Source organism: Sorex araneus, chromosome 2 (genome assembly GCF_027595985.1).
Source record: "Sorex araneus isolate mSorAra2 chromosome 2, mSorAra2.pri, whole genome shotgun sequence".
NCBI lineage: Eukaryota > Metazoa > Chordata > Mammalia > Eulipotyphla > Soricidae > Sorex > Sorex araneus.
Window position 1 is genome coordinate 365,436,165 of NC_073303.1, and position 21,653 is coordinate 365,457,817.

Consider the following 21,653-nt stretch of genomic DNA (forward strand, 5'->3'; position numbering starts at 1 on the left):
TTACCCCTGGCGGTGCTCAGGGGACCATATGGGATGCCGGGAATCGAACCCGGGTCGGCCGAGTGCAAGGCAAACGCCCTACCCGCTGTGCTATTGCTCCAGCCCCTGCATTTTTCTTTTTTAAGGATTCGACATAAACATCTGTGGTGACTGGGACCCAAGAGAAAGAACAGCGAGTAGGCACCTGCCTCACACAGTCGACACAGGGTTCCATCCCCGGCATCCCATATGGTCCCCCAAGCACTGCCCAGAGTGATTCCTGAGCACTAAGCCAAGAGTCGGCCCCGAGCACCACCAGGTGTGGTCCCCAAGTACACACCGACCTGCGGTGATGCTGTGAAATCAGGAAGGCTGAGAGCTTGTGGGCGTGGTGGTCCTAAGAGGGCCGGAGGGGCCCCCGGCTCCCCGCAGCACAGGCGAGCAGCCTTCACCGCTGCCTTGGGCGACTGCTACACCCACTGCCCATCGGCCCCAGGACAGGAAGCCAACGCACAGGGCCTGGGCCTGCAGGTCCGCGCGCCTGCCCGCATCTGGGCCGCAGCGGCCTTGCTGCCTCCCTGCCCCGCGCCTGCCCGCGCTGCCCGCCACGTGACCCGGCAGGCTGGCCGCACTCCCACTTCAGCTCGGGCCGCTGGCTTGGTTTTGGTGCTGGGACTCTAGCCAGCAGTGCTCAGGGCTACTGTGCTCAGGAGTGACCCCTGCAGGTGCCTGGAGGTCCAGACGGGGACCGAGGCAGGCAATGAGCCACGGGGAAGGCCAGTGCCCCAAGGGCAGGCTTTCCTGACACACCCGGGGGCCAGCGGTCCCAGCACGTGCTCTGCACGTACAGACCCCTAGGTCTGACCCCCACCCGCCTCCCAAAGCTCCCACTGAGCCCCCCGTTTAAGGGCCGGGAGGTCTCTGGAAGAGCTGGGGCACATGCCGTGCATGTTTGTGAGCTGAGCTTGATCCCTGGGTGCCGCTGGGGGGCGGGGGGAGGGGTCATTGCAGCTGGGTCTGAGCACTGAGGGGCCACGTTCTCCGAGGGCCACATGGAGCCAGGAGGGGCCCCGGGGGAAAGGCCCCAGCCCCAAACACACACCCAACTTGTAAGACTCAGTGGAGGGAGAAAGACACATGGCATCTTCGTTCAGAGACCCAGCCTCTCGAACCAGTGTGCTTTCCTTAGAAAGGGTTCAAGGGGCCGGAGAGACGCAAGCAGGCAGGGGGCGTCTGCCTAGTACGTGGCCAACCTGGGTTCAGCTCCTGGCACACGGTCCTGTGAGGACCACCAGGAGTGATCCCCGAGCCCTGTGGGGTGTGGCAACCCCCCCAAAAAAAGAGGGGAAATTCATTTTTTAAAATCATCAGAGAAAAACTAGAAAAAACTTTGTGGGGACCAGAGAGATAGGACAGCAGGTTAAGGCTCTTCCCTTGCACACAAGTGACCTGGGTTTCATCCCAGCCAGGCACCACACAGTGTCTCCCGAACCCCAGGAGTGATCCCCGAGCACAGGGCCAGGAGCAAGTCCTGAGCAGCTCTGCGTGTGCCCCACTAACAAAAAAAAAAAGAAGAAGAAGAAGAAGAAAGAAGGAGGAGGAGGAGGAGGAGGAGGAGGAGGAGGAGGAGGAGGAGGAGGAGGAGGAGGAGGAGGAGAAGGAGAAGAAGAAGAAAAAGAAGAAGAAGAAGAAGAAGAAGAAGAAGAAGAAGAAGAAGAAGAAGAAGAAGAAGAAGAAGAAGAAGAGGAGGAGGAGAAGGAGAGGAGGAGGAGAAGAGGAGGAGGAGGAGGAAGAGAAGAAGAAGTAGAAGAAGAAGAAGAGGAGGAGGAGGAGGAGGAGGAGAAGAAGAGGGGAAGGAGGAGGGGGAGAAGGAGAAGGAGAAGGAGAAGAAGAAGAAGAAGAAGAAGAAGAAGAAGAAGAAGAAGAAGAAGAAGAAGAAGAAGAAGAAGAAGAAGAAGAAGAAAAGGAAGAAGAGGAAAAAGAGGAAGAGGAAGAAGAGGAAAAAGAGGAAGAAGAGGAAGAGGAAGAGGAAGAAAAAGAAATGGAGCAGCTGCTTCTTTCCGAGCAGGAATAAGCACTCCCAGGCGCTCACCAGGTTTCTCCATGTAACAAGCAAATCCCTCCAGTTTGGCCATTTTTATCCCGAGTGAACTGGGAGCAAGAGGCCAAGCGGGGAGGCTGTAAGGGGGTGCGGCCGCTCGCCGGTGGTGAGTGCGGACAGGGAAGATCCACAGTCCTGCAGACGCTTCGCTTCAGGAAGCGGCTTTGGAAGAATCAAAGCGGGGCCCCCTTTGAAGAACAAAGTTTTGGGGGCTTGACGCAAGGAGAAAAGAATCGTTACACATTCGTGGCGGGTCCATCAGAGATTCTGCTTTAATCCATTTCCATCCAGGTCAGGAAAGACCAGCTTCTGATCTCCCGCGGTTTCTCCATCTGGAGAACAATGTTTCATTCACCAATTCAAGGTGACAATGGCATTAAAAAAAAGAATCCACTAGGAAGGTAGGCGTGAAAGACGGCACCACGGCTGCCGGCTGCCTCACCCTGGCTCCCAAGCGGCTGGCAGCAAGACCACCTAAGGGCCCGCCAAGAAAAGGACTCGGGGCACAGAGCTGGGCCGACTCACAGGAGAACCTTCGCACCGAGACACAGCAAGCGGGCGTCACCCCAGGGACCCCAGGAGGGGCAGCCTTGAAGGTGAGACGTGTGCTCGCCTCTCCCATGTGGGGACCCCTGCAACCGGGAGCTGGGGTGCCCCTGAGGAGGGCGTGGCGCCCACGCCCAGCCCCTGTCTGAGAAGCACCTCCAGCCCGCACTCGATTCCAGCTGGAGGCGAGGAGAGGAGGGAAGGTTCACACGTGAGGGGGGGGGCCCTTATGGGCCAAAGTGACCCCGGGCCCCCCATGGGGCCTGGCCCCCGGTGACCTGAAAGGCTGAGGGAACATCTTCCAATTCAGGTGACATCTCGTTTCCCACCTCCCCACCGAGGGGGTCGCCCAGGACCCCGGCAGACAGCATTTTCAGCGGTAAAGCCAGAAAGCTCAATTTAAAATTATGCGCACAGCTGAGGAGATAAAATTTTTTAAATGTCTTTTTTTTTTTTTTTTTAAATAGCGTAGTGGACATTCCAAACGAGTAGCTTTACCGAGAGAGAAGAAATCGAAATGGCCATGGCCCGGGCATATAAAACGGACTCGAAGGTCAAATGTCTACTCAGGAAACACGCCCAGGCCGAGGCCGCCGCCTGCCTGGATTCCAAGGCACCATCCCCTGTCTCTGGAGGCGTCCGCTGAGCCCCAGCACCCCGCTGAACCCGGGGTGGGGGGTCGGGGGAGCGGTCACAGCGGCTGGCTGGCGAAGAAGGACTTGGTCTCCCTGCAGACAGGGTTCACGCAGAGCGGGCAGCTGAGCGTCAGCTGCGTGGAGCAGCGCTCGTTGGACCGGATGTGCGCGTGCACCAGGTCGGCCAGGGCCTGCGGGGACACAAACGCAGACGCAGGGGGTGTCAGAGCAGGACGGGGCTCCCTCCCCGCACACCACACCGCGCCGCGGTTAGGGGCTCCCCGGGTCTGACTCAGGCATCCCTTCCCAGGGCCCCGCCCCTGAGGGGGCCAGCGGGAGCAGAGCCTCTTACCCCCCCACCCCTGCCCGACCCGGGACTCTGAAAGGCTCAGGGTGGGCCACAGCCGGGGGCGGAGGAAATGAGAAGTGGAGGGGGTTGGGGGCAGGGGACCCGCCAAGGGGAGGAAGGCGCACAGACGGAATTCAATTTTATGTCCGTGATTAATCGGAACTCGGAACGTTCTAACAGGTGAGAAAGCCAATATTCTGCGCCGGCCTCTCAGGGCGCCTCTCCCGACGTTGGACGCGGACGGGCGTGCGCGGCGCGTACCTTGGAGAACAATGGATTTCCATTAAGGGACTCGGCTCTGCGGATGCTCTCGGCGCCACACTGCATTGGAGGAGAAAGGGAGGTGAAAAACACACGCATGTCTTCTGCAATAAGCACGACACACACACATACACACGCACGCACGCACGCGCACACACACACTCAGAGACACGCATCTACAACTCAACCTGGCTTCAGAAGCCCCTGCTGGGAAATGAAAGTCCCGTCAGGGCATCTGCCCTGCCGCTGAGCCGCCACCAAGTCCTGCTTCCCACGGGACGCGGCTGCTTGCCAGGCCGTGCCCGCCAGAACCTCAATGCCTCGCCAGGCTTATTCAGCCTCCCCCCTGCAGTAGGAAGCTGCTTCGGGGAAGTTCGGACACCCTCTATGGCCCCGGGTGGCAAAAGAAGAGAGGGTTGGATGTAGATTACACCTAGACTGGGTCCAATTTAAAGCTGTCGGTTTAAAATGCATTATAATGTTGTACAGAATAAATTAAAAATAAAAATCTGAGAATGTGGGCTGGAGAGTCCCTGGGCTGGAGCACGGGCTTCGCTCCCGGGAGGTCCAGGTTCCATCACGGACACCGCAGGGCTCTCCCCAGCACCGCCAGGAATGACCCGAGCACGGAGCTGGTGTGTCCCAGCATCGAGACGAGAGAAAAATGGATCTGAGGAATATTTCACTTTCACTCCTGCTCCCCCTCCCTTTCCAGAAACATCTGCCTAGTGACTCCTCAGATACTTGAGAAGTATCTCGTCACTGTTACGTTCTTGGGCAACTGGTACAACTAGCACTTCTTCCCTTTCTCTTTCCGAAACGCTAGTTGGTGGCCCGCCGTTTGACCCTTTGTGTTAGCGTGGGCGTCAGATGCCACAGGGGAAACGCCGAGAGTCAGAACTGCCTATTCTCCCCTTACAAAGCGCACCCTAAACTCCACGGGGAAGCCAATGCCGGCGAGTTACGGTTTGGGATGTTGTTTTGTTTCTTTTTAATTCGGGAAGGGCCTGGGGCCACACCTGGCAGTGCCCAGGGAGCAATCCTGGCGTGGTGCCGGGGACGGAACTTAGGTCCGCTACATGCAAGGCAAGTGTCTTCCTCCCGGACTAGATCTCTGGCCCCTAATCAAAGAATGATGTAGAATTAGCTTTATGGACCTGGGTCCATAGCCTATTTTTCAGAGGACCAGGGCTGGGGGACGACATGAATTCAACACTATTTCTGCAAGAAGGTGCAGAGGAGGCTGGGGAGGGCTCAACAGTTGGGAGCGGCGGCGCATGTGGGGTGGCAGGCGTTGCTCCAGCACCCAGGGGCGATGGTGCTCCCCACCAGAGCCCCCCACCAGGCAGAGCAGCAGGAGGCCTCGGTCTTGCGGGTATGACCCCCAGACAGAGACAAAGCCAAGGTCAGATGTGAAAGAACACGACCTGTCCTAAAACGCAACATTCAGATGGAAGGGATTTATTATGGGACCAACAGTATCCTTTCCAGAGGTTACTTTAGCAAGACGCAAATATTCTTCCTCGAGGCCAAGACTGGGCTGTTTCTACCCCCTAGACGCCTCTGAACTATTACTTCCACTATTTAAAAAATAAAACCGGGCTGGAGTGATAGCACAGCGGGTAGGGCGTTTGCCTTGCACGAGGCCGACCCGGGTTCAAATCCCAGCATCCCGTATGGTCCCCTGAGCGCCGCCAGGAGTAATTCCTGAGTGCAGAGCCAGGAGTAACCCTTGTGCATCGCCGGGTGTGACCCAAAAAAGCAAAAAAATAAATAAATAAAAATAAAAAAATAAAACCAACAAAGGTATTTCCATATGGGGAAAATCTCACACCATTTCTGTCGCGGGGATGGTAGAAGTCCAGGCCAGCAGTGTCCTGCACTCCAGGTTCTGTGCTCAGGGGTCCCTCCTGACACGTGTGGTACCAGGGACTAACTAGGGCCACCCTTGTTGGGCAAAGACCAGCCCCTTTGCTCTGGTGCTCCAACGACCTTCTCCTGCCGTCACCACTGCCTCTGTGGCCCTCAAAATACCTTCTGTGCTGAGACGCCACTGACTAAAGCTATAGCACAGCGGGGAGGGCCTTTGCTTGCACACGGCCAACTCAGGTTCGACCCCAGCATCCCACACGGTCCCCCGAGCACCGCCAGGAGTAATTCCTGAGTGCAGAGCCAGGAGTAAACCCCTGAGCATCGCTGGGTGTGACCCAAAAAGAAAAAGACACACACACATGTGAAAAAGACACACACACACACACACACACACAAATGGCTACCAAGTTCTCTGTAGCACAATTCAAGAAGCTAAACACCCTTCACTAGAAGGGAGAAACCAATATTGGTTAAACTGAACAGAATGTGATAACCTGCCAATTCTGAACAACCGCTCCATGAAAACAGGTTAATGCATGACATTAGAAGGAGGAGTATTAACTGGTGCAGTGCTCTGCAGTCTCAGATTACAAAAGCAGGCCTTCAAATATCGATTTCATAGAATATGCATATATATGTATATAGGGTAGTTTGAGGGCAGGAGAGATAGTACAGAATTAAGGGGCGGGCCTTGCCAACTTTAGTTCAATCTCCAGCATGTGTATATAAATGTCTATATAAACATATGATTTATATAATTTATTTTAGGTTTATATATAAATTTATATAATATATGTGTATAGTTATAAAGCATATACTAAATACAAATTTATGTAATATGTAATTTATATATAAATTTATATGTACGATCTTTATATATTCACATTTATATTTAAATCTACTTTTTTAAAATGATGTGGTTTACAGTACTATTGCCAATAGGCTCCAGCTCCCTTTTAAAGGAAAGATTTTCTTAATTCTTTAACCCGGTCTATTCATCAGCGAAGCCATGAGGCCATCACAGGGAGCCTGCATCCTTCCCCGCCCTGGGACCCCCACCCCACTGGGCTCTGACAGGTGACGCCCCCACTCCCCACTCCCCATCCTGCCCCGCGCCTGCCCCCGCCCCTCGGACACGGGGACTCCGAGGCCAGCCCCCCACCGACCACACACGGATGACCGGGGCTGGGGGCGTCCTGGAGGCCGGGATGGGCGGGCCGGGCATGGGGACCCCGGGTGCGGGCGGGCGGAGGCCGCGCGGAGTTTTTCTCGCCTCTGCCTGCTAAGCCACATCCATCTTCCGCGCCCGGCAGGAGGGGCGGCGTCCGTGATTTCAATAACCAGATTGATCGCGGCCCGGCCCCGGCGGCTGATTAACGGGGTGCGTGAAGGGGTCGCGCAGGCGCCGGAGCCCGGGGAGCGCAGTGGCCCCCAGACCCTGGAGGCGGACCGGGGCGGAGGTCCCGGGCGGTCGCGAGGGCTAAGGGGGTCTCGCTCCCCACACTTCCCTCCTCTTCACTGGCGACAAGGGCTTTTTCTTTCCCTAAGGAAATGCAACTTTGTATTCATTTCCTTTTATTTAAGGGGGAGGGTTGGGGCTTGGGCCACACCCAGAAACGCTGGCGCGTTCTCCCTGCCCTGCGCGCAGGCGTCACACCTGGCGGGGCTCGGGGGCCGTGTGTGATGCCGGGGATCAAACCCCGGTGGGCCGCGTACAGGGTGAGCACCGTCTGCACTCTCTGATCCCCCTCGGGTCCCCGCAGGCTTGGGATGAATGAGGAGCGCCCGGACTTCCCCCGGGGCTCAGCGGGGACTGGTCCCCCCAGCATGCGCCGCCCAAGGTGTTGGCAAAACTGGACCCGAACTGTGTGTTTTGTTTGTTTTCATCCCCGGTTTCTTTTTTACACCTTCTCTTAAAACTTTTTTTTAAAAAAATGGGGCTGGGGAGATAGCACAGCTGATAGGGCGTTTGCCTTGCACTGGGCCGACCCGGGTTCGATTCCTAGCATCCCATATGATCCCCTGTGCACCGCCAGGAGTAGTTCCTGAGTGCAGAGCCAGGAGTGACCCCTGTGCATCGCCGGGTATGACGCTTAATAAATAAAGAAAAATTTAAAAATAAGTAATGTTTGGCCTGTATAGTAGGTTAAGGCGCTTGCCTCGCACACAGTCGATCTAGGTTAGATCTCCGGCACACCATACGGTTCCCCAAGCTCTGCCAGGAGTGACCCCTGAGTGCAGAGCTAGGCGTCACCCCTGAGCATCACTGGTGTGGCACCCAAACACCACCCCACCCCACCCCGCTTTTACTGATGGCGATTCTGAGCTTTACAACACTGCTAGTACCTTTCATCGTGTCCCACATGCATGGCCGGTGCACCCACCTCTCGCCCTGAGGCCCCCCTCCCCCGAGACCCAGTGTCCTTGAGCCCCCGGTGGGCGCTTACCTCCTGGGCCAGCACCTTCGAGCACTCGATGTCCAGCTCATACAGGGTCTCGATGTGATCGCTCGTGAAGGCAATGGGGACCAGCAGGATGTTCTTCCGGCCCCTCTTGCACAGCCCCCGGATGGTCTCCTCCGTCTGAGGGCCCAGCCAGGGCATCGGCCCCACCTGGGAAAAAGGGGCGGGGGGGGGGGGGGTGGGTGTTGGCTGTGGCAGGCTTCGCTTCCGGCCCGTGTCTGAGCCGTACGCCAAGGCTGACCTGGCACCAAGGCCCGCCTCATGGCAGCTGGCGGAGGAGACACGACCGTCTCTGCCATGGTGAGTGAAAATCAAAAACTACAGCCCCGAAGGTTGGGCGGGAGAGAGAGTCCAGGGGCCAAGGTGCGTGCTGACCCTTGCTCGAATCCCCCGCACCACACAGGGTCCCTGAACAGAGCAGGAGCCAGCCCCGAGCATCACCAGGTGGGGTCCGAACAAAAACCAACATTATCCACTAAACACAGTGACCGTATCGGTCCCTTCCCACAGAACCCCTGCGGCAGGTTCTGTGGCTCAGGGCACAGCAGGTCTGTCTGTCTGTCCGTCAGTGCACAGCCCCAACCCCGACGGTTTTCTACCGCGCTCCCGCCCCCCTTCCCAGGCGGCCGTGCCGGCAGACGGAGACTCACCTTGGACTGCCACACCAGCCGGTAGGGGTTGGAGAAGCCCAGCTTGTCCATGACCCTCTGGACAGTGGCCCCCACCTCCTGTGGGTAAGGGTCCCCTCTGTTGACCACCTGCAGCAGAGACAGACGGCGTTCAGTGACCCCGGGGGAGGGCGCGGGCTGAGCAGGCGGGTGGGGGACACGCAGACCACCAAGACAGAGTCTCCTACAGGCGCGACACCCCCCCAAACGGGTCAGTCAGGGGACAATGGTCAGAGGAGGAACAGCCCTTTTCCAAAGAATCAAGATTACTTCCCGAAGATTTTATTAGGGACCAGGAGAAAAAAGAGAAACTTGGGGCTGGAGCGATAGCACAGCGGGTAGAGCGTTTCCCTTGCACGCAGCCGACCCCGGTTCGATCCCTGGCATCTCTGATCTCTGAGTACAAAGCCAGGAGTAACCCCTATGCATCGCCAGGTGTGACCCAAAAAGCCAGAAAAAAAAAAAAGAGAAACTTGAACAATCCCAAAACTTTAGGCAGGAGCAACGGCACAGAGGATGGGGCTCTGGGCCTGATCCCCGGCATCCCATATGGTCCCCGAGCACCATCGGGAGGAAGACCGGAGCACAGCCGGGTGTAGCAAAAAAGAAACAAACCGATAAAAATAGATAAATAGGGGCTGGTGCGATAGCACAGCGGGTAGGGCATTTGCCTTGCACGTGGCAGACCCAGGTTCGATTTCCAGCATCCCATATGGCCCCCCCGAGCACCACCAGGAGTGATTCCTGAGTGCATGAGCCAGGAGTAACCCCTGTGCATCGTGGGTGTGACCCAAAAAGTAATAAATAAATAAATAAACAGAACACACGAGTCTGCCCCACTGGGCCTAACAGCAGCCGAGGACCCAAAGACCCAGAAACACCGCACGGAGGGACTTCAGAGGCGGTGAACCAGAAATGCCACCTAACGGGAAGAAGAGGCACTGCCAACGGGGCCCCCTGCGAGCTGACTGACCTCCCGCCAAAGGCCCCTGAGACAGGACCGGGGCGGGGGGGGGTGGGACACGACAGGGGACGGGCCCCTCACTGCCGAGCCCTGGGCTGGCACCCGTGATGGCCGGAGCACCAGGACATGGCAGTGAGGCCACCGGTAACGGGCCTTAGCCGAGAGAGCCATGTCCACGGCCACGGCCCGCCTGGTCCACGCAGACGCGGGTTTCCGGCAGCACCAGCGGGATGAGGCAAACGGGGGCAGCGCCAGCGCACAGCCTGGCTCTCCCTGGGGAATGGGGTCCGCGCTCGGTCTCCGCTGAAGAGCAGGGCTGGGGCGAGACCGGGGCAGCAGCGCTCTGAACCCAGCAGCTCCCACCTTCCGCCCCCTCCAAATAAGGCCAGACGGGCCCCAGGGCTTCTGCACTGCACACGCAGGATCCCCGGGCCAGGCCCCCCCCCCCAGGCGAGCCCTGCCCCCAAGGGCGCCCAGCAGGGATTCTCAGACATCCCTCTACCTCCCAGGCCCAGGAAGGGACCGAGGCCCGCCGCCAGCTCGCAGGGGACCCCGGAGTCAGGACTCGGCTCCAAGGAGGGCGCTGAGCTGCGGGGGCGCCGGGGGTGCAGGGGCCGCCCCCCACAGCCCCCTCACTCACCGACAGGGGCAGCGAGTGAGCGGAGAAGAGGATGACCACGTCGCTTCGCTTCTCGGGCGGGAACTGCTCCAGTTCCTTCTGAATGCTTTCCGCAAAGCACTGGGGAGAGCGAGAGAGACCAGCAAGGCCGGGAGATGAAGGCGAGGAAAAAAAAAACAAAACCAAAAAAATGATGGGGCTGGAGCGATAGCACAGAGGGGAGGGGTTTGCCTTGCACTCGACTGACCCGGGTTCGATCCCGGCATCCCATATGGTCCCCCGAGCACCGCCAGGAGTGATTCCTGAGTGCAGAGGCAGGAGTAACCCCTGAGCATCACTGGGTGTGACCCAATAAGAAAAAAAAAAAAAAGACATTTCTCAGAGGAGGGCGATCGCTGGGTGGAGGCGACCCGGACCGAGACCTGCCAGCGGCGCAGTGGCCTCCCGCTTCGGGGCCATCATCCAAACGGTTGGGGGGGGGGGGAACAGGGGAATTAGACAGGTAACCTCTGAGGCCGGCTAATGGCTGGACGGCCCCTCGGGAGGCCCGGGGCTCGCTGCAGCTGGAGCGGGGAGCCAGCGGGGACGCTGCCTGCAGGCCTCCCACCTGGTCCCGCGAGCGGGAAAAGCGCTTACGGCTGCTTCTCCGGCTCTGACGCCGGCTTTCAGGCGAACACGCAAGGGCAGAAATAGCGGAGTAAGAAAATACGGGTCTATTTTTACCACCGTTTCCTCCGGAGCCCCTGGGACCTTCCCAGAGACAAACCTCACGAAATCCCTCCTAGAGCAGGAAAGGGGCCCCCGGCCCCCGACAAGGACGACGCTCGTCCTTTCTGCACAGCTACGGTTTCCAAACGCGCCCGAGGCCACCCACAAACCCGGCTGTCTGTCCAACAGGGTGCTGAGGGGCCACGCCTCAGGGGGGTCTGGGAAGATGGAAAAGTTCTCAACAGGTAGCACTGTAGCACTGTCGTCCCGTTGTTCATCGATTTGCTCAAGCAGGCACCAGTAACATCTCCATCGTGAGACTTGTTGTTACTGTTTTTGGCTCATCGAATACGCCACAGGTGGCTTGCCAGGCTCTGTGTGCGGGCGCGATACTCTCGGTAGCTTGCTGGGCTCTCCGAGAGGGACGTGGGAATTGACATGTACTAGGGTAGGGAACAGTTTGCTCTACACGTGTGTACATATTAAAATAAAGATGCGTCCACATGTAATTCTGCTCACTGCCCGTCATCCACAAAGACCAAAACACTTTTTACTGGGAACCAACTCCCAGCATGCCCCGAGCGTGACGAGACGGACGCATGGCGTCACGGAATCCCCCTCCCTGCTGCCGAGACTCACTGACTGGGACTAGCCACTTGTTCCCTGCGTCGGCTGCGCGTGCCCCTGTGTGTCCGTACGGGCGTCAGACCTTAGCTGGGCATACCACAGGACACCACGTCACCCCTTCCACGGCTGTGGGGTATTCGCTGACGTGACCATGAATGCAGCTACCTGGACTTATGTCCTCTAAGTCCATCCCCCCAACGCCCTCCGTGGACCCGCCGCTGTCCTTCGTGGCCTCTGCTCTGTGACTTAAATGACAAATAAGGAGGAAGGCGAAAGATGCCCCCTGCGCCCTGATGTCTCAGCACCTAGTGGCTGGAATGGGATGGTGCCAACCAGAGAGAGGAGGCAGGGAGGAGTCTGATGGAGGAGGCCTGGCCTTCCAGCCCGGGTTCTGCAGAGGAGACACAGCAGCCCCCCACCCTGGTGGCTGCATCTCTCCTCCTCGGGCTCCTCAGGGGGACAATAGTCGGGCAGCAGCAGCCTAGGTCAGGAGGCCACTGCAGAGCTCCCTGGGCCTCCGACAGCCAGCGGGAGAGGAAGCAACACGAGAAGCAGGAGCGGCGCAGGGAGTGTCCTCAGGGACATCCACCTCAGCCAGGGGGGAACGGAGCTTTACAGACCCCGTTCTTTTAAAGCTGTATTTCTGAGTTTGGTTTAGGGTCTAAGAATTTGTGTGCATGTGCGTGCACACGTGTGTGTGTGTGCGTGCCTGTGTATTTTAAAACATCCCTGTTTGGGGCTAGGGTGATAGCATAGCGGGGAGGGTGTTTGCCTTACACGCGGCCAACCCGGGTTCGATTCCCAGCATCCCATAGGGTCCCCCGAGCACCGCCAGAAATGATTCCTGAGTGCAGAGCCAGGAGTAAGCCCTGTGCATCGCCGGGTGTGACCCAAAAAGCAAAAATAAATAAATAAATAAATGAAACATCCCTGTCTGCTTACCGACCTCCTGCCACCTCCCGACCCTCAGAGTGAGACCCAGACAGACTGCCCGGGGAGCTCCTCTCCCGTCTGACAGAAGCTCCGGCAGAAACAAGCTGCGCGACCCAGGACGACTCTCAGCCCTCGCCGCCGCCGGCGTGGAGGGGCTGCAGGGGCGGTGGGCAGGCGGCAGTGCTGCCTGGAACCCCCTCAGATCCTTCTGCAGGGCGATTCCGGGCAGGACCCCCACCCCACCCCAGCCCCGAGGATGATGAAGGCTTCCTCCCCCTGCCCCCCACTCCAAGGGCTGGATTTTCATGCAAATCAAATTCCTCTCTGGGTGGGGCAGGCAGACGCTGGGCAGGGCCCCGTCTGTCTGTCTGTCTGTCCGTGGCTGCTGCCACACGTCAGGGCTGGCCTGAAACAAGCCCCTTCCCGTGAAGCACCGGTCAGGGCCGGCTGCAGGCTGCAGGCTGGACTCGGCCCAGAGCAGGTGCACACCTCCATGCCCGGGAGGGCCCAGCTTCAGGGGGCGGCAGGGCAGCTCGAGGGCTGGCACACATGCCTGGCCCACGCCCGGTCCCCAGTTCCATCCCTGGCACCGCATGCGACCCCCTCCGGCCCCCGGGGTGTGGCCTCACGCCCAGGCCTTTCCCTTTCCTGAGGCCGGCATTCCAGAGTAGCCCTGCGCACTGCTGGGGAGACCCTCCCCTACCAGAAACCAAAGGGGCCCTGGGGGTTTCACCCCAATGCTAAGTCCTGCTCCACCTAAGCGACAAGAGGACCCAGAGGCGCGGGCCCGCTGCAAGGAGTGCAGCGCCACCTAGTGGCCAATAGTTTGCCGACAGTTCAAAGAATGAAAACATAAATTGCACAAAACCTTAGTCACTTAATATTTCTTCTACCTAAAATAACTGTTAGGCAGAGACTTCCACCAATGGAAGGAAACTGTGCCATTAGCAACAGGACTCTAGTACCCCAAGGGGAAAGCCCATAATCACGCCAATTCATACCAGGCTTTAGAGCCATAGTTGGGTTTAATTTTTTTTTTTTTTGAGGGGCTTCAGGGAGGTTGGATTTTAGGCCACACCTGGCAGTACTCAGGGACTATGGCCAGCTTGCTGCTCCGGAGACCATGCGGCGCCGGGGACACACTTGGGCCTCCCGCGTGCAAAGCGCACACTCCAGCCCTCTGAACTCTCACCCTGGCCCGAGGAACTGCAGTTTTAGCTGACTCCTAAAACTCAGGCGTCATTGACTGTACAGATTGTAAATAACACAAGAGAAATTGAAAGTTTAACATCAGAAACGCTTTTCAACTGAAACGTTAACTTTCATATCTCAGACCACGTAGTTAGTTGTATTACCTTTAAACCTGTTTACTCTCGGGGCCAGAGCCATGGTACAGCGGGGAGGGCACTTGCCTCGCACACAACTGACCTGGGTTCAATCCCTGGCATCCTGTATGTTCCCCCGAGCCCTGCCAGGAATGGTCCCTGAGCACAGAGCCAGGAGTAAACCTGAGCACCACTGGATGTGACTGAAAATATTTTTTTTTTTTTTTTACTCTTTTGGCGGCCTGGAGCCAACCCGTGTTTGATTCCTCCGCCCCTCTCGGAGAGCCCGGCAAGCTACCGAGAGTATCGAGCCCGCGCAGCAGAGCCTCGAAAGCTACCCGTGCGTATTGGATATGCCAAAAACATTAACAATAGGTCTCTCAATGAGAGACGTTACTGGTGCCCGCTCGAACAAATCGATGAGCAATGGGATGACAGTGACAGTGACATCAGTGACTCTTTTGGCATTTAACAAGATTCAGCACAGAGGGCTACTGGCTGGTCATTCAGTCTGTGAACGTGAATCATCCCGAACGCTCTGCTTGGCAGCCCGAGAGACAGCACAGAGGCAGGTGCTAACCTCACCCACGAAACCTGGGTGGAACCCAGGCCTGCTCCCCACACACGTGCCCCTGAGCTCCACCGGCGTGATCCCTGAGCGCAGAGCTGGGGGGAAGCCCTGAGCCCTGCCAGGTGTGGCTCCAAAGCGAAAGCAAAGAAACACCTCCCCGTCTTTCATGGACTCCAGAGACGGTGGCACCGGAAACGCCGTGCGAAGGTCTGTGACTTCATCACAGGGAAGGGTGGCGCCTCCCACCCCTCCTCATAAAGCAAGACCCTCACACCGTTTCCGAACCCACAGCACAAAGCAAGGGACAGGCCGAGGGTTGCCGCCCCGAGGGGGTGGGAGGGGTGGGAGAGAGGCGGGGGGGCTTACCTGGATGAGGAGGGGGTGCGTGGGCCACCTGTCGATGGTGCTCCACTTCATCCCGGGCTGCCGTCCCGTCTCCCTGTAGTACCTGAAAATGGCGTTCAGGCTGCTGCCTGCAAGACACGGGGCCCTGAGCCGCGGCAGCAGGGCAGAGGGACAGAGGTCGCCAGGCCAGGATGCGCCCGCAGCGGGGAACCGCCATCCTGGACGCAGATGGCTAAAAGGAGCACTGGGAGGCGAGTCCAGGCCGGAGCCAGGGAGGGGAGGGACACACAGTCACTCTCTTCGGGGACCATGTCTCAGAGGGGGAACGTGCCCAGCTGCTGGGCCCAGGATGAACGGCATCAGCCTAGGACAGAACACGCAGTGTGGGGAGACGGGTGCAGAGCCGAGTGCCCGGGGTGCTCACGGGCGAGTCTGAGTCTATAAGGGCCCGCTCCCCTTTGCTTCCTCTCCTTCAGAGCTGTGCTGTCCTGCAAAGTTAGAATCCTAGCATCTCTGCAGTGCTGTGTCTCGAGTATCGGGCCTGTTTACTTCCTAGGAAGGAACGGTCCTTTTTTAACATCTCTGGGGAAGATGAGTCGGTTGAGGTTTCCCTGAGCAGCTCGGAGGAGGCCCTGCCCTTCCAGGGAATCAAAAAAAGTGTATTTTCGAGCAAGACCGAAACTTAACCATCTAAAATACGGCAGAAGGAGCCTGCAGTTCACCCCAGACCCCGAAGAGCCAGCACGGGGACCCGGAGCAAGCCCAGACACGTACCCCAACCGGGCGCTGGATCTCGTCCTCAGGCTCCACCTCGGACAAGTGTCCCTAGATACCAGCGGGCTCCCCGGACACCCACCACTGATGACTGCAAAGCCACATTCAAACCCACTGTGCCCTCCCACTGGGACTCAAAGACCCAAACCTAAAGAAAAACCCAGAACAAAAATGGAGGGCCATTTTTGAGTGGACAACCCCGAGTCCTACATGACCTGGAACTGCGTCCCCTCCCGGCTCAGACGCCGTCTCCCCAGAGTCACACAGGGCCGTTCTCAGACTCAGTCAATGAGCAGGGGAAATGGAGAGCGGAGAGAGGACCCACGGGCACCTGAGAGGCAGCTCAGGGACTCACCCGTCTCAGCGACCGACCTCGCTTTAAGACCCCCCCCCGCCCCACCCAGGGTCCCCCAGAGCACTGTCAGGAGCAAACCCCAAGCACCGAAAGAAGAGCAGGCTCTGAGCACTGGCGGGAGTGACCCAGTCCCCGGTCAAGAAAATAACTAAAAAGAACGCCCCCGGGACCAGAGAGCTCGTAGAGCGGGTCAGACGCTTGCCCTGCATGCAGATGGCCCAGGTTCAATAATGGGCACCACTTAGGGGAGTGATCCCTGAGCACAGAGCCAGGAGCAAGCCCCGAGCACTGCTGGGTGTGGCCCCAAACAAAAGCAAACTGCTCTGACGTATGCGCTGCTAACGGTAGCTCCAGCCCCAAAGCGCACGTCTCAGGCCCCTGGGGTAAACCGCTCCCTGGGGGGCTGCCAAGGCCCCGGCGTCCAGTGAGGCTGGTCCGCGTGGATGCGAGTCGGCCGAGACGCCATGGAGACTGAGCACGAGGGAGTCAGCCGGCCAGGGCACAGTCACAGCCGGCCGGCCATCACTGTCTTCCTGGCACGGGTCCGAGAGCAGGCATCTGGGTGTGCAGGCGGACTCTGGGGCGGCAGCCCTGCACGCCTTCTCCGACCCGGAGGGCCAGGCGGGGAACGTCGGGCGAGCCCGCCCACGACAGGTGTCCCCACCACCCCGCTGCGACTGCCCGGCACAGATACTGAACGCGTATCCCCAGGAACCGGAGTTTCCCCGCAGCGTCCGGGAAGCAACACGCCAAGATCCCAAAGCGACTTTCGAAGCCGGAGTGTGCTGGGCTCGCTCCCTGCCTCGGGAGGATGCAGACACCAACTGGGCAGTGACACAGAAGCCTTCCCCAGTGACACGGGGACAGGAGAACATCATACACCAGCACCGGGCAGGCAGCGGACAACGGGCAGGAATTCTGTGCAAAATCTAGAACCCCGAGCCAAGCCTGCAGAGCCTCCAGAGGCGCTGGAGCAAAAATGAACAGTCGGTCCAGGGGCTGGAGCGGTAGCACAGCGGGGAGGGCGCTGGCCTTCCCAACCCGGGTTCGATTCCCAGCATCCCATAGGGTCCCCTAAGCACCGCTAGGAGTGATTCCTGAGTGCAGAGCCAGGAGTAAGCCCTGAGCATCGCCGGGTGTGACTCAAGAAAGAGGAAAAAAAAAATCAGTACACCCAGGTGGCCAGTGCTCAAGGCGGCCCCAGTCCAAATGCAAACAGAAACTAGCAGAGTCGCCATAAAAATAAGGATGAAGACACAAGCGCTGCCCACCAGGCTCATAGGGGACAAAGCTCATCCCTGATCTGTTGTCCAGCCGCCAAGCGCCAGTGCCAGCCGCTGCCTCCCGCCACCGTTTGTGATTCCCAGCCGACCGGCCGGCAACTCAAGGGACAGCCGAACCATGCGACTGCAAAGGGGCTGGCCGGGGCTCTGGGGCTGAAAGCCGACAGGGCGGATTTGCCATGCAAAGGGCGCGTGACGGATAGAGCCCTGTGCCCGCGCTTACCCGTGGTGGAGCAGCTGTACTGCGGGTACTGGGTGAAGGCGATGGCCCGCTCCAGCCCGTCCCTCTCCATCTCCTCGATGGCCTCCTCCGTGAGCGGGTGGACATACCGGAAACCGATGTAGTACTTGTGCGGGGCTGTGGGGAAGCACGTGTGGGAAGGGGGGAGGATCGTCTTTATACGGATTCCCGGGCGGGGCCCAGAGCAGAGAAAGGGTGAGCCTCAGCTCCTGCCCTGGCACGATCAAATACGCTGTGGATCCTATCCAGCCTGCAGCTAGGACATGGAATCACACACACACACACAGATGTGGGGACACATACATACACACAGGGGGACACATACATACACACACATACATACACACATACACACAGGGGGACACATACATACACACACATACACAGACACAATGACACATACATATACATACACACACATACACACAGGGATGCAGGGACACATACATACACACATACACACAGACACAAGGACACATACACATACATATACACATAGGGATGTGGGGACACATATACACATATACACAGGGATAAGGGGATACATACATACATATATATATACACATACACACACACACACACACACACACACACACACACACACACACACACAGAGTCCTCTTAGCACAATGGCATTTGAAACCAAAGCTTTTGTGCCGTTATTTCCTACTCTGCTGGATACTAGAAGAAAGGAATAATATTTCTTTTTTTTTTTTTAACTTCTTGGGCACACCCAGTGGTGCTCAGGGCTCTCGGAGATCACTCTCAGTAGGGATAGGGATCACACAGGATATCAGGGATGAAATGGGGTCAGCTGAGGGCAAGGCAAGAGCCCTCCCCGCTGAACTATCTCCGCAACCCCTGGAATAATGTCGTCTTTGTTCTTGACTTTTGTCTTTCGGCCAGACCGGGCGATGTTCCGGACTTACTCCACCTGGGCATTCAGGAATGGCTCCTGGTGGTGCTTGGGGGAACCATACGGAATGCCGGAATGCCAGGGATCGAAAATGGGTGGGCTGGTCGCAAGGGAAACGCCCTCCCTGCTGCACTATGGCCCTGGCCCCAGAAATAACATATATCCTTAAAGGCTCACCTCTTCTGCCCCGTCCCCTGGGAGGCCCTTGCCTTTACCCTGCCTCCCATTTCAGGCCTCCCCTTTTTCCCAATCATGAAAACAGAGACTCTCCAAGGCTCATGAACGTGCCCCAAGTCCCACCTAGCAGAGGGCCGAGCTAAAATGACAGGCTGCGTCTCCCCACCCCAAGGCCACGCACCCTCCCTGCGGTTACCACCCGCCCCCCTTCTCCTGCTGGGCCTCAGGGCAACCGAGTTCACATAAAATCTTCTCCACTGGTCCGAAAGGCAAAAGGAGGGAGGAAGGAGCAACAAAGTCGGACCATTTCCAGCTGTGGATTTTGCAGAGGATGGTGAGTGGGCTGCAAGGCCACTGGGACTCGCCCCTGAGCACGAACCACAGTGCCGGTCTGAGGTGAGGTGGCTCGGACCCTCCCCGTGAACTCTCGGGCACCAAGGCCTCTGAGGGGGCGCTGGGCGGAGGGCGGGGCCCGGGGAGGGACCTGCTTTCTGTCAGCTAAGCTGCCCCTGCCCGCTGCCCGGCAGATAAGGACCCGGAGGGAGGGAGGGGGCACAGCTGGAAGGAGAGGCCTGGGCGGGACAGATAAGGGGCCGTGAGGCAGTACAGACCCTCGGTGTGGGCTGGAGGGGGGTCCCCTGTGCAGCTCCGTACTGCCTCACGGCCGGGCCAGAGGGGGCCCCAACACCTGCTCTCGGGGCCAGGCTAGGACCCAGAAAAGGAGAGAGAGGGAGGGACAGAGGAGCGGGGTCCGTCACAAGTGACCCCGAGGCGTGCGCAGCCCTTTCACTCAGCGTCCGGCCGTCCTTCCGTGGACGGGAAGAGCGTCAGCTCCTGAAGCTTTGCGCTGCCCCACCGGCGAGGACGGTCTGACTCAGTGTCCAGCCTGATCGCGCAGCTGGCCCGGCCGCTTCCCCACTCTCAAGGCGAGGGTTCGGGAATCAGCCCGAGCCCTCGGCTGGTAGAGGGCACCGTGTGAGCCAGGGCCTGTGGTCACCGCCCGGGGCATGCGGGGTGGACGCTGTGACAAATCATGGGCTGCACATCTAGCCCCGGGAACAACCGTCCCAGGCTCGGGGGAGACTGCGTTTCCCGAGGGCTGAGACTCCTCACGCCTCTCCTCTGCGCCCAGGTGACGGTAGGCAGGGCAAGACCCACGGACCCAGTCCCGGGCACGGTCCCTCAGGGTCCCTCTCCCTCGGAGCACTGGCCAGTCCCGGTCTCAGCCCCAACCTCCCATTTACATATGTATACTCTGGGGGCGGGGGGGGGGGGGGTGCCAGGGGCCAACCCCGGATCTCACAGAAGCCCAAATCCTGGCCCTCGTCACTTCTGTCTAAAGACTTTTTTGACGGGAGTGGAGGGGTCACCCCAATGGCATTCGGGGGCTATTCCTGACTGTGCTCAGGTGACCACGTGTGGTAGCCGGGATTTGAGCTGGGTCCACCATGTGCCATCTCTAAAGAGAATCTTTCTTAAATAGACATAACTGAAAATAAAATGCCGTCACTTCCTAGGGGAGAAAGCACAGGAAGGCAGAGGGCTGGAGAAAGAAATCGAAGAGAAACAAGAAAAGGAGGAAAAGGAGAAGGAGAAGAAAGGAAGGAAGAAAAGAAGGAAGGAAGGAAGGAAGGAAGGAAGGAAGGAAGGAAGGAAGGAAGGAAGGAAGGAAGGAAGGAGGGAGGAAGAAGGAAGGAGGGAGGGAGGAAGGAAGGAAGGAAGGAAGGAAGGAAGGAAGGAAGGAAGGAAGGAAGGAAGGAAGGAAGAAGGAAGAAGGGAGGGAGGGAGAGGTGGGGGGAGAGAGGGAAGGTACACAGAGAGCAAAAAGGATGAGCCAGACCCCGGGGTGGGGGGCAAGTCCCGGCCCCCAGCCTGAGGCCTGGGCTGCCTCTCTGCCCGCGCCCCCAGCCGTAAAGTGGGGGCGGCGGACAAGGCGGCTCCTGCTGAGCCACCGGGCGCCCTGGCATCAATGCACTGTCCCACTTCCTACAGGCACGCTGTGCCCGTCCCCGACACCAGGTGGGGCTGGCCCCTCTCTGGGAGTCCCCAAGGCCCTTCTCGGGGCACGCTGGTGGCAGCAAGGGCTGCAGAGTCCCAGGCTCACCTGCTGTCACCACTACCGGCCCCCGAGCTCCGCCAGGCGTGGCCCCAAGAAGCGGAGACACCCAGTTCCCCAGGCAGGAGTGTCTTGGAGGCCCCCAGAGCTGGTCCCCTCCCGGGCCGGGACCCTGAGCGAGCCTCCCGGACCCAAAACTTCCCCCTGTCGACCCGGGGCCGCAGCACGGGGCAGGCCACGCTCTGCAGCAGGGCCGGGTGAGGCGGGGACACCGCAGCTGGAACAGCAGGGGGCGCCCTTCGGGCGGGGGCGGGGCGACGCCCTACCTGTGTCGGGGGACAGCTCGTCCAGCAGCTTCACCATGCCCTCGCCCTGCGTGGACGTCCACCTCTTGATGGGGGAGCCGCCTCCGATCTTGCTGTACTGCTCCTGAATCTTGGGGGTCCGGCGCTTGGCGATGAGCGGGGCCAGCTTGCTGGACAGGAGGGAGAGCGGACCTGACTGGGCCTGCGCGGCCCGAGAGATGCCGGCCGGGCAGGGACTGGGCTCTGGGCTGGGGGGATTCATCATGCTGCCCCGGGCCCCATAAGCACCACCCCCCCCCCAACCACAGAGCTGTAAGTCATACCCAGTCTTCACACACACACACACGTAAGCACCACCCCCAATCATAGAGCTGTAAGTCATACCCAGTCTTCACACACACACACACACACACACACACACACACACACACGTAAGCACTACCCCCAATCATAAAGCTGTAAGTCATACCCAGTCTTCACACACACACACACACACACACACACACACACACACACACACACACCCGTAAGCACCACCCCCAATCATAGAGCTGTAAGTCATACCCAGTCTTCACACA

General features: G+C 58.8%; 1 protein-coding gene across 2 annotated transcripts in view; it reads right to left on the minus strand.

Moving 5' to 3' along the window:
* Nucleotides 1-2,327: 2,327 nt before the first annotated feature.
* The window catches only part of FECH (ferrochelatase), a 28,951-nt gene continuing 9,625 nt past the window's right edge, over nt 2,328-21,653 (minus strand). For both annotated transcript variants that reach the window (XM_012934288.2, XM_055129169.1), the window contains 8 exons: nt 21,097-21,245; nt 17,601-17,735; nt 14,987-15,093; nt 10,478-10,576; nt 8,856-8,963; nt 8,191-8,355; nt 3,872-3,931; nt 2,328-3,452 (listed from right to left, as the gene is read on the minus strand). In XM_012934288.2, coding sequence (XP_012789742.2) covers nt 3,318-3,452; nt 3,872-3,931; nt 8,191-8,355; nt 8,856-8,963; nt 10,478-10,576; nt 14,987-15,093; nt 17,601-17,735; nt 21,097-21,245 — 958 coding nt within the window. In that variant the 3' untranslated portion in view covers nt 2,328-3,317. The remainder of the gene's footprint in view (nt 3,453-3,871; nt 3,932-8,190; nt 8,356-8,855; nt 8,964-10,477; nt 10,577-14,986; nt 15,094-17,600; nt 17,736-21,096; nt 21,246-21,653) is intronic.